General features: G+C 36.6%; 1 protein-coding gene across 6 annotated transcripts in view; it reads right to left on the bottom strand.

Annotated features, from left to right (window-relative positions):
* OPHN1 (oligophrenin 1) overlaps positions 1-12,543 on the bottom strand; it is a 521,428-nt gene that overhangs the window by 318,981 nt on the left and 189,904 nt on the right. For all 6 annotated transcript variants that reach the window (XM_045795443.2, XM_045795441.2, XM_045795445.2 and 3 more), the window contains one exon: positions 4,770-4,831. In XM_045795443.2, the coding sequence (XP_045651399.1) occupies positions 4,770-4,831 (62 nt within the window). The remainder of the gene's footprint in view (positions 1-4,769; positions 4,832-12,543) is intronic.

Below are 12,543 nucleotides of genomic sequence, written 5' to 3'. Positions count from 1 at the left end.
TGAGACATAAAGTGTCAGTAAAACAAGATTCATCTTCATAACGAAAGTAGGAAAAAAGAGTAGAAAGCCAGTTTTTTTTTCATTGCCATCTCTGTTATTTTTTCATAATAATATTTTTTATTATATTATGTTAGTCACCATACAGTACATCCCCGGTTTCTGATGTAAAGTTCGATGATTCATTAGTTGCGTATAACACCCAGTGCACCATGCAATACGTGCCCTCCTTACTACCCATCACCAGCCTATCCCATTCCCCTACCCCCCTCCCCTCTGAAGCCCTCAGTTTGTTTCTCAGAGTCCATAGTCTCTCATGCTTCATTCCCCCTTCTGATTACCCCCCCTTTATCCCTTTCTTCTTCTACCGATCTTCCTAGTTCTTATGTTCCATAGATGAGAGAAACCACATAATTGTCTTTCTCTGCTTGACTTATTTCACTTAGTTTTGACCAGTCCTGTGTTCTCCAGATTAAAAAGCAGTTTTTAAACTACCACCAAAACGCATGCTAAGTTGGGGCATTAGTACATATTTTTTAATCTGTGTCCTGCAGGCACTTTGGGTCTCCTCTTTTGTGTCCACGTATGATTCAGAGTTCAACTAAATAGCCAAACTCTCATCCAATCAAAGCTCTATCAGAAGCCCTAGTACCAAAAATAAGGACACCAGTGATTCTCCTTGACCAAAAGTAAGAATTCTTCTATTAAAAGTACTAGCCCAATTAAGGAGGGCACATGATGTGATGAGCACTGGGTGTTATATGCAACTGATGAATCATTGAACACTACATCAGAAATTAAAGATGTACTATATGTTGGCTAACAGAATTTAAGAGAAAAAAAATACTAGCCCATCTCTCTTGGCCAACACACTCTACAGTTCTATGTGCTGTGGGTTATGTGATATCAAGTTTGTGTACATAGCTGGAAACAAATTATGTCATTAGTGTCAGATCCAGTACAAAGAGTCATTTTTCTTCTCTCCTTTTGTGGAAGTTTTAAAACATGTCCACAAATTTTGTGACACATCCCCTATTGAGAGGTGAGGTCTCTGTCCCCTCTACCTTTAATATGAGTGGGTTTATTACTTCTTTGAACCAATAGAATATAGCAGAAGTGACACTGTGATTTCTCAAACTAGGTCATAAAAGGCCAGCAACTTCCACCTGGTTCTCTTGGAACACTCCCCCTGGGGAGCCCTGAGCCACTCTTTAAGAAGTTGGACTACCTGAGACTACCAACCTAGAGAGGCCAAATATATACATTCTGGTCAAAAGTCCAGCTGAGCCCAGCCTTCCAGCCATTCCACTGAGGTGCCTGATAGGTGAGCAAAGCTGCCTCAATCCACCTCCCAGGTGAATACTACCACATGAAGCAGAACTACCCAGCTCACCCTTGCCTGAATTCCTGACCCACAATATAATGAGATAAAATTAAATGGTTTTAGTTTAAGTCACTATGTTTTAGAATAGGTTGTTATGCAACAATAGACAATTAGAAAAACTATTTCCACTTTCACAAAGGTAACACAAACAAAGTGGCTACCTGGGACACACTGAAGAAGTTTGCCTTTGAATAAGAAGTGAACATGCCATCTCTAAGGAGAGTAGTATGTGTCAAACCTCTATTTGGACATTCAGCTGAGTCCTTGCGTACACAGGCAACCCAAGGATGGCACAGTTGCCAGTTTCTATGTTTCAAAGGGGATTTTCTTGTATAAGCAGGAGTGCCAGCAACTTCTTACACAGGGTCCATAAGGCCACTGCTTTTTGTATGTTTGGCCCTGTCTCTGTCTAGAAAACTAGTACATGATTCACTAAAATTGGAGGCCATGGTTCTCCCTTGATCACATTGATTATATTGCTCTCAGTCTCCTACAACACAAATACATACTCTGAGCCATTTCCTCTCTTTGACACTCGATGGTTATTATACTACTTTCTGCCAGAACACAGAGATAGTGATGTAGGAAAAGATCACACCGAAGTTTGACTCTTTTTTTTTCATTTTGTTTTATCCTTAAATCCCTTAGAAGTCTAGCAACTACTCAAAAAAGCCCTTTTAATTAAACATGATCTTTATTCCCCTTTCTGATCACTGCATCCATTTCATAAGCTCTCTAGCAGAAAAGCTACTACCTGCTATCTCAGGGTAGAACCCCCAGCAAAAGTGACACTCTAAACACAGTGAGTTTAGCTAATCACGTTCCTATTGCATGAATCCCAATTAACACTAGATAGGGCATTTAGCAGATTAGAGATGGTACTCGATCCAGCAGTGTAGGATTGTTCATGAATCTTTGATGGTTAGCTAATTACCAAAAGAAGTCATTAAGGATATACTGCTTGAAATAGTATGGGTCTCTTTAGGTCATTCTTCACAGTCCTCAAAGACAGACCTTGCACATTGCTAATAGGATCCCCTTCAGAGTCAGAAAAACACCTAGGAAAGCCAACGTTAATCATACAGGAAGTCTGTTATCAAGACTTTTCAAGGCCAGCTTCTGAGGTAATACAACATCCCGTGGGGTACTATTTAAGAACAGCACAGTTGGAATGCTCTCCCTCAATTCTTTCCTCCATAATTCCTTCCACAATTTAACTTCATTTACAAGAATGGCTAGATATTTGCAATTATCACAGGCTAGAGCTGTGAACTTCTTTCCTGTTCGAAAGCTTCTTTTGGCCTCTTCTTATAGAAGGATCAAAAGCTGTGTAACACCTCCCAGATAATCCATATTGGGCTAAGGAGTCCTTTTACCACAGTTCTAGGAAAAGCAAGAGGTGCAGTCAAGCAATGAATTCCTGCCATGTTGTGAAAGGCCCACATTGAGCCTAACCTTCACAGCATTCCTAGAATTAAATGGGAAATGGGGAGCCTACACTCAATACATGACTGAAGAGTTGTGGGGACAAAGGGGCACAACATAATGAAAGACAGAGGAAAATGAGTCAGTCCTATGGAAAAGAGCCAGCAAGAAGGGTGAGAAAAACAATATCTCAAAAGATGAGTCCTACTTTAATATCTTAGAGCTTTGTAATTGGGTAAATAAAGGAGATCAAGAAACAACTAGGAATGAAGAGAAGTACAGCTGAGCTTTCTAGTGGTATATGAATGAAATGGAGTTGAATGCCTTTGAGATCAACATTGGCAATAGTCCACAAACCCTTCAGGCAGAAGAAAACATTTAGTAGAGTGTAGATTAGCTAGGGTGGCCATCTACCCGACTCCAGAGAAATTACCCATATTGGTCTCTCCTTAATATCCTTAGAAGCAAGTCTCTTAAACTAAGAAAATTCCCAAGTCAAATTTCCATAAGCAGGATCTTGGGAGTAACAAAAGTTAACTACAAACAACACTCACTTAATAAGTGTTTTTTGCTATGTATAGAACACTTTCTTATTCATTATATCACTTGGTGTTCTTTCAACAACCTTGGGAGGTGGGGATTATTTTCCTCATTATACATATGAAAAAAGAGAGAACAGCAAAAGACCATGATTCCTTTGAAATCAACAATTAGTGGCACTGCCATTATTAGAACCTAAGTCTCTACTTCCCCTACCTCCAAGTCCTGCCTTCAATCCCACTTCTCTAGGAGCTTAGATGAAATGGTAGCAGTATTCTCAGAAGCCAGTATCACACTGTTGAAAAGGATGAGTAATGACAGATTAAAGAACTCTGACTATTGAATAAATAGACTTAACAAAGCTGAACTGCCTGCAGAAAGTCATCCTATCAAGAAAGGGAAGGTAGACCTCTCATTACCTTCTACAAATGTTCCAACATCACCCTCATAACCCTAATAAAAATAAATATTGACCAACCTAGGTACTTCTACATTTAAGTCCAAATAGGTCTGGGGTAGGGCTGAGGACCTGCATTTCTAACAATTTCCCAGGTGACACTGGTGCTGCAGGTCTAGGGACCATACAAAAAGATTATTTTTAAAGCTGCTAAAATAGAGTTCACACAAAAAATGAAATACCTAGGAATATATCTAATAAAATATGTACAAGATCTATGTAAGGAAACTGCAAAACTCTGATGAGTTTTGAAAGAAATCAAAGAAGCATTAAATAAATGGAAATATAATCCATGTTCATAAATAGGAAGATAATATTTTTAGGATTCCGTTTATCCCAACTTGATCTATAGATTCAATATAATCCTGATCAAAATCCCAGCAATTTATTCTGTGGGTACTGACAAACTGATTCTAAAGTTCTTATCTAACATTAAGTCTTACTAGAAAGCTACAGTAATCAAAACCGATGAAAGGGGTTATGTTAAAATCTCTCTGTACTTTCTACTCAGTGTTTTTGTAAAACTAAAGCTGCTCTAAAAAAACTGCTCTATTATTTTAAGAAATAGACTTACTAAGGAAAAGTCTTCACACAGAATTAAATAAAACAATTCTATGTCAAATATAAATAAAGTCTATATTATTATTTCTATAAGCAGAGAAACAGATAAATAAATGAATAATTTAAGCACAATAAGGGCCACAATTTCTTTCGACATGTTCAATAGCCCAGTTTAATGTCCCTTGAAACACTTCTCGCTGATAGGAACAGGAATGGAATTTCCACACTAATTTCTCTCTACCTAATGCTAAACTCCCAGGGCAAAAGCATGAAATAGAATAACCAGATCTATCTCCTAAATATCTTTACTGTTCTAAAGATCCATGAAACAGAAACTGAAATAACAAAGTATCAATCAGCCAATCAGCCAAGATATCACTTCGAGGCCCAGTGTTAGTGACCTACCATCATCATCCTCTCATTTTCTACTTCGTTGAGCAATTCGGCAAATTCCTTGAAGGATTCAGCTAGGACAGAATAAAAGATAAACCAAATTAATCAGAATACTTGATACGGAAGTGGGCAGAGATCTGAGTGATATAAGTTAGGGACCAGTGCTCCAAGCCAGCCTGGACACTAGAGGAAGGCATCAAACCTAAGGCCAATAAGAGAATGTGTTCAGTGTCTGTTGAATGTTTCTTTTCTTTTGTTCTTTCTTTTCTTTTCTTTTTTTCCCCCCAATTCCACTACCCAATAGATTTTTTTCCCTTCAGTTTTATTGAGATATAATTGACATACAACGCTAAGTTTAAGGATATGATTTATTCTCTTGGCAACTTTCAAATATACCACATAGCCATGCTAATTACATTCACCATATTGTACATTACATCCTCAGTTTTTATTTATCTTAAAACTGGAAGTTTGTACCTTTTGATTACTTTCACTCAGTTACCCCAGCCCCCAGAAATCTGATTACTTTTTCTATGAGTTTGTTTTTTAGGTTCCACATATAAGTGAGATCATATAGTATGTCTTTTTTGATTTATTTCACTTAGCATAATACCATAAAGATCCATTCACATTGTCACAAATGGTAGAATATCCTTCTATTTTATGGCTGAATAGTATCCCAGTAGGTATGTACCTGTATATACATATACACACACACATGTATATGTATGTATACCAAATATATACCACAACTTTTTTATCCATTCATCTATCAATGGACACTTGTTTCCATGTCTTGGCTATTATATGTAATGCTGCAATGAACACAAGAGGGAAGATATTTCTTCAACATAGTGGTTTAATTTCCTTTGGATAATTAATTCCCAAGTGTGGAATTGCTGGACCATAAGATAATTCTATTTTTAGTTTTTTGAGGGACCTCCATTCTATTTTCCACAGTAGCTGCACCAATTTACATTCCTACCAAAAGTTACAAAGGTTCCTTTTTCTCCACATCCTCGCCAGCATTTGTCATCTCTTGTCTTTTTGATGAAACCCATTCTAACTGAGGGAATATCTCGTTGTAGTTTTAATTGCATTTCCCTTATGATTAGTGATGTTAAGCAAGTTTCATGTACCTCTTGGCTATTTTAATATCTTCTTTGGAAAAATGTCGATTCAAGTCCTTTCCCCATTTTTAATTGGATTATTTGGGGGTTTTGTTTGTTTGTGTTCCTATTGAGTTGTCACAGTTGTTTATATGTTTTGGTATTAACCACTTACCAGATAGATGATTCGCAAATATTTTCTCCCATTCCATAGGTTACCTTTTGATTTTGTTGATTGTTTCTTTGTGCACAAGAATTTTAGTTTGATGTAGTCCCTCTTGTTGATTTTTTTTATGTTGTTACTTGTCCTTTGCTGTCATATCAAAAAAATTTCCAAGACCATATCAAGAAGCTTTTTCTCTATGTTTTCTTCTAGGAAATTTATGGTTTCAGGTCTTACATTTAAGTCTGATCCACTTCAAGTTAACTTTAAGATTGGAATCTACTATCATTCTTCTACATGTGAATATCTAGCTTTCCCAGCACCAGACTGTCTTTGCCCTACTGTATAATCTTGTCTCCTTTATCTTAGATTAACTGACTACATAAGCCTGGGTTTATTTCAGTGCTCACTACTGTTCCACTGATCTGTATATCTGTTTTTGTGCCAGTACCATACGGTTTTGATTACTACATCTTTGCAGTATAATTTGAAATCAGGGAGCATAATGCCTCTAGCTTTGCTCTTCTTTCTCAAGACTGCTTTGACTATTTGAGGTCTTTTGTGGTTTCACACAAATTTTAAGATTATTTGTTCTAGTCTGTGAAAGATGCTGATGGTATTTTGAGAGGGATTGCATTCAATTTGTAGATTGCCTTCGGTAGTATGGACATTTTAAAATATTAATTCTTCCAATCCATGAAAACTATATCTTTCCATTTATTTGTGTAGTCTTCAATTTCTTTCATCAATGCCTTATAGTTTTCAGAGTATGTCTTTCACCATCTTGGTTAAATTTACTCCTAAATATTTAGGTTATGACGCTCTTATAAATAAAATCATTTTGTTTATTTCTTTTTCAGATAATTTTTTTGTTTTTTTCCTTTAACTTTTTATCCCCTTCACCCATTTCTTTCACCCCTTGCCCCACATTTTCATGGTGAAGTCTTTAGGACTTTCTCTATATAAAATCAAACAGAGAATTTTCGCATCCATATTCATCAGGGATATCAGTCCGTAATTCTCCTTTTTCATGGGGTCTTTGCCTGGATTGGGGATCAAGGTAATACTGGCCTCATAGAATGAGTTGGTAGTTTTCCTTCTGTTTCTATTTTTTTGAAACAGCTTCAGGAGAATAGGTATTATTTCTTCATTGAATGTTTGGTAGAATTCCCCGGGGAATCCATCAGGCCCTGGACTCTTGTATTTGGGGAGGTTTTTGATCACTGCTTCAATCTCTTCATAATTAATCGGTCTGTTTAAACAATCAATTTCTTCCTGTTTCAGTCTTGGTACGTTATAGGTTTCCAGGAAGGCATCCATTTCTTCCAGGTTGTTTAATTTATTGGCATAAAGTTGTTGATCCTTCCTATTTCATTGGTGTTGTTCGTGATCTCTCCCCTTTCATTCATAATTTTATTAATTTGGGTCCTTTCTCTATTCTTTTGAGTAAGGCTGGCGAGTGGCTTATCGATCTTATTTATTCTTTCAAAGAACCAGCTTCTAGTTTTCTTGATCTGTTCAACCGTGCGCCTGGTTTCTTTCTTTTTTTTCCATAATAATATTTTTATTATATTATGATATTCACCATACAGTACATCCCTGGTTGTTTATGTAAAGTTCGATGATTCATTAGTTGCGTATAACACCCACTGCACCATGCAATATGTGCCCTCCTTACTACGCATCACCAGCCTATCCTATTCCCCCACTCCACTCCTCTCTGAAGCCCTCAGTTTGTTTTTCAGAGTCCATAGTCTCTCATGCTTCATTCACCCTTCTGGTTACCCCCCCCCCCTTCATTATCCCTTTCTTCTCCTACCAATCTTCCAAGTTCTTATGTTCCATAGATGAGAGAAACCATATGATAATTGTCTTTCTCTGCTTGACTTATTTCACTTAGCATTATCTCCTCCAGTGCCGCCTCGTGCTCCTGGTTTCTAATTCATTGATCTCTGTTCTAATCTTGATCAACTACTACACTACAAAGCTGTGATCACAAAGACAGCATGGTACTGGCACAAAAACAGACACATAGACCAATGGAACAGAATAGAGAACCCAGAAAGGGACCCTCGGCTCTATGGGCAACTAATCTTTGACAAAGCAGGAAAAAACATCCAGTGGAAAAAAGACAGTCTCTTCAATAATAGGTGCTGGGAAAATTGGACAGCTACATGCAAAAGAATGAAACTTGACCACTCTCTCACATCATACACAAAGATAAACTCCAAATGGATGAAAGACCTTGATGTGAGACAGGAAGCCATCAAAATCCTAGAGGAGAGCATAGGCAGCAACCTCTACGACATCGGCCACAGCAACCTTTCTCATGACACATCTCCAAAGGCAAGAGAAACAAAAGATAAAATGAACTTGTGGGACTTCGTCAAGATAAAAAGCTTCTGCACAGCCAAGGAAACAGTCAAAAAAACTAAGAGGCAGCCCACAGAATGGGAGAAGATATTTGCAAATGATGCTACAGATAAAAGACTGGCATCCAAGATCTACAAAGAACTTCTCAAACTCAATACCCAAGAAACAAATAATCAAAACAAAAAATGGACAGAAGATATGAACAGACACTTTTCCAATGAAGACATACCAATGGCTAACAGACACATGAATATATGTTCAAAATCATTAGCCATCAGGGAAATTCAAATAAAAACCACACTGAGATACCACCTTACGCCAGTTAGAATGGCAAAAATGGACAAGGCAAGAAACAACAAATGTTGGAGAGGATGTGGAGAAAGGGGATCCCTCTTACACTGTTGGTGGGTATGGAAGTCGGTACAGCCACTTTAGAAAACAGTGTGGAGGTCCCTCAAAAAGTTAAAAATAGAGCTACCCTATGACCCAGCAATTGCACTACTAGGTATTTACCCCAAAGATACAGACGCAGTGAAGAGAAGGGCCATATGCACCCCAATGCTCATAGCAGCATTGTCCACAATAGCTAAATTGTGGAAGGAGCCGAGATGCCCTTCAACAGAAGAATGGATAAAGAAGATGTGGGCCATATATACAATGGAATATTACTCAGCCATCAGAAAGAATGATTACCCAACATTTGCAGCAACATGGACGGGACTGGAGGAGATTATGCTAAGTGAAATAAGTCAAGCAGAGAAAGACAATTTTCATACGGTTTCACTCATTTATGGAACATAAGGAATAGCAGTGAGATCATCAGGAGAAGGAAGGGAAAAATGAAGAGAAGGGAAATCAGAGGGGGAGATGAACCATGAGAGACTATGGACTCTGGGAAACAAACTGAGGGTTTCAGAGGGGAGGGAGATGGGGGGGATGGGCTAGCCCGGTGATGGGTATTAAGGAGGGCACGTATTGCATGGAGCACTGGGTGTTATATGCAAACAATGAATCATGGAACACTACATCAAAACTAAGGTATGGTGACTAACATAATAAAAAAATATTATTTAAAAAATAAATAAATACAAAAAAATGAAACAGAGATAATTCTACCAGTTTCTTTCCAATTCTGACGCCTTTTATTTCTTTTTCTTACCTAATTAATCTGGCTAGGAATTCCAGTACAATGCTAAGTAGCAGTCGTGAGTGGGCACATTAGTCTTGTTCTTGATTTTAGAAAGAAAGCTTTGGAACTTTCACCACTGAGTAGGATCTTAGCTATGGGTTGTCACATATTGCCTCAGTTATGTTGAGGTACATTCCTTCTATACCTAATTTGTTGAGCGTTTTTATCATGAACAGATGTTAAATTTTGTCAAATGTGTTTATTTACTTATTATTTTTATTGATGGTTAATCATAATATAATTAGTTTATATTTGTTTTGTTTGCATTAGCATTATGAAAGAGTCATTTCAGGATACCTTTAATTACTGGAGTGTCCTAACATATTTAAAACATAAAGATTTCATTTGTAAAAATTTCCAAACTTTCCAACTTTCCAAAAAACGTCTATTTTGTTGAGTAAGGTACTCCTATAGTCCTGACTTATGATTGAACTATAACAAGTAGATGATGCCTTTATTTAGTCTTGATGACCTAAGTCCAGCATTTAGGTCCTACAGTGCAGTTATTTTGAAACTAATCTCTTTACCCCACCATTTTAAACATATTATTTCATTATTTCCTTTTACTTTATTTTCATCATAAGTGTATTCTTTAATCCCAAGACTTATTTCACCAACCCCTCCACACTCCTCCCTCTGGTAACCATCAGTTTGTTCTCTATAATTAATAGTTTGTTTCTTGGTTTCTCTCTTTCTCTCTCTCTTCTTGGTTTCTCTCTCTCTCTCTCTCTCTCTCTCTCTCTCTTTTTCCTTTGCTTGTTTTCTTTCTTAAAATTCCACACATATGAGTGAGATCATATGGTATTTGTCTTTATCTGACTTATTTCACTTAGCAATATACTCTCTAGCTCGACCCATGTCATTGCAATTGGCAAGATTTTCTTCTTTTTTTGACTGAATAATATCCCATTTTAGATAGATAGATAGATAGATAAATAGATAGATAGATATAAAATATTAATACACATACACACCATATCTTCTTTATCCATTCATCTATCAATGGACACTTGGGCTGCTTCCGTAATTTGGCTATGGTAAATAATGCTGCTATAAACATAGGGGGGCATATAACCCTTTGAATTAGTGTTTTTGTATTTTAAGTGTAGACATCCAGTAGTGCAATTACTGGATTACAGGGTAGTTCTATTTTTAATTTTTTGAGGCACCTCCATACTGTTCTCTACAGTGGTTGTACCAATTTGCTTTCCCACCAACAGTGCAAGAGTATTCCTCTTTCTCCACACCTTCATAAACACTTATTTTTCTTGTGTTTTTTTTTTATTTTAGCCATTCTGACAGGAGTGAGGTGATATCTCATTGTAGTTTTGATTTGCATTTTCATGATAATGACGGATGTTGAGCAAATGTTCACATGTTTGTTGGCCATATTTATGTCTTCTTCGGAAAAATATCTGTTCATGTCTTCTGCCCATTTTTGATTGGATTATTTGTTCTTTGGGAATTGAGCTGTAGAAGTTCTTTATATATTTTGCATACTAACCATTTATTGGATATGCTGTTTGCAAATATCCTCTCCCATTTGGTGGGTTGCCTTTAGTTTTGTTGATTATTTCCTTTGCTGTGCAGAAACTTATTTTAATGTAGTCTCAACAGTTTATTTTTGCTTTTATCTACGTTGCTTCAGGAGACATATCTAGAAAAACATTGCTACAGCTGATGTCAGAGACACTGCTGTCTGTGCTCTCTTTAATGGTTTTTATGGTTTCAGGTCTTACATTAAGTCTTTAATCTAATTTGAATTTATTTTTGTGTTTGGTGAAAGAAAGTAGTCCAGTTTCATTCTTTTGCATATTCCTGTCCAGGTTTCCCAAACACAATTTGTTGATAACACTGTCTTTTCTCTGATTGGATATTCTTTCCTCTTTTGTCAAAGATTAACTGACCATATAATAATGGGTTAATTTCTGGGTTTTCTGTTCTGCTCCATTGACCTATGTGTCTATTTTTATGCCAGTATCATACTGTTTTGATTATTATAGCTTTGTAATATAACTTGAAATCTGAAATTTCAATACCTCCAGTTTTATTTTTCTTTTTCAAGACTGCTTTGGCTGTTTGAGGTCTTTTGTGATTCAATTCCATACAAATTTTAAGATTGTTTGTTCTAGCTCTGTGAAAAATGGTGTTGGTATTTTGATAAGGATTGCATTAAATCTGTAGGTTGCTTTCTGTAGTATAGACATTTTAACAATATTTGTTCTTCAAACCCATCAGCATGAAATGTATTTCCATTCATTTCTGTTGTTTTCAATTTCTTTCATCAGTGTTTTATGGTTTTCAGAATATAGGTCTTTCACCTCTTTGGTTACGTTTATGCCTTGATATTTTATTGTTTTTGGTGCAACCGTGAATGGGATTGATTCCTTCATTTCTCTTTCTGTTGTTTCATTACTAATGTATAGGAACGCAACAGATTTCTGTCCATTGATTTTTTATCCTGCAACTTTACTGAATTCCTTTATCAGTTTTAGTAGTTTTTTGGTGGAGTCTTTGGGGTCTTCGATATTGAGTATCATGTCATCTGAAAATAGTGACATTTTCACTTCTTCCTTACCAATTTGGATGCCTTTTATTTCCTTATGTTGTCTAATTGCTGTGGCTAGGACTTCAGTACCATGTTGAATAAAAGTGGCGAGTGGACATCCTTGTCTTCTTCCTGACCTTAGGGGAAACGTTCTCAGTTTTTCGCCATCGAGTGTGATATTGGTTGTGTGTTTTTCACATAAGGCCTTTATTATGTTGAGGTATGTTCCCTCTAGACCTACCTTGCAAAGGGATTTTATCATGAATGGATATTGTACTCTGTCAAATGCTTTTTCTGTATCTATTGAAATGATCATATGGTTCATATCCTTTCTCTTATTGATGTGATGTATAACATTGATTGTTTTACAAATATTGAACTACCTTGCATCCCAGAAATAAATC

The sequence above is a fragment of the Ursus americanus genome, chromosome X (assembly GCF_024610735.1).
Source record: "Ursus americanus isolate L20-20 chromosome X, mUrsAme1.1.p, whole genome shotgun sequence".
Lineage (NCBI taxonomy): Eukaryota > Metazoa > Chordata > Mammalia > Carnivora > Ursidae > Ursus > Ursus americanus.
Note: the sequence above shows the minus strand (reverse complement) of the source record. Positions and strands in the feature narration are given on the sequence as shown.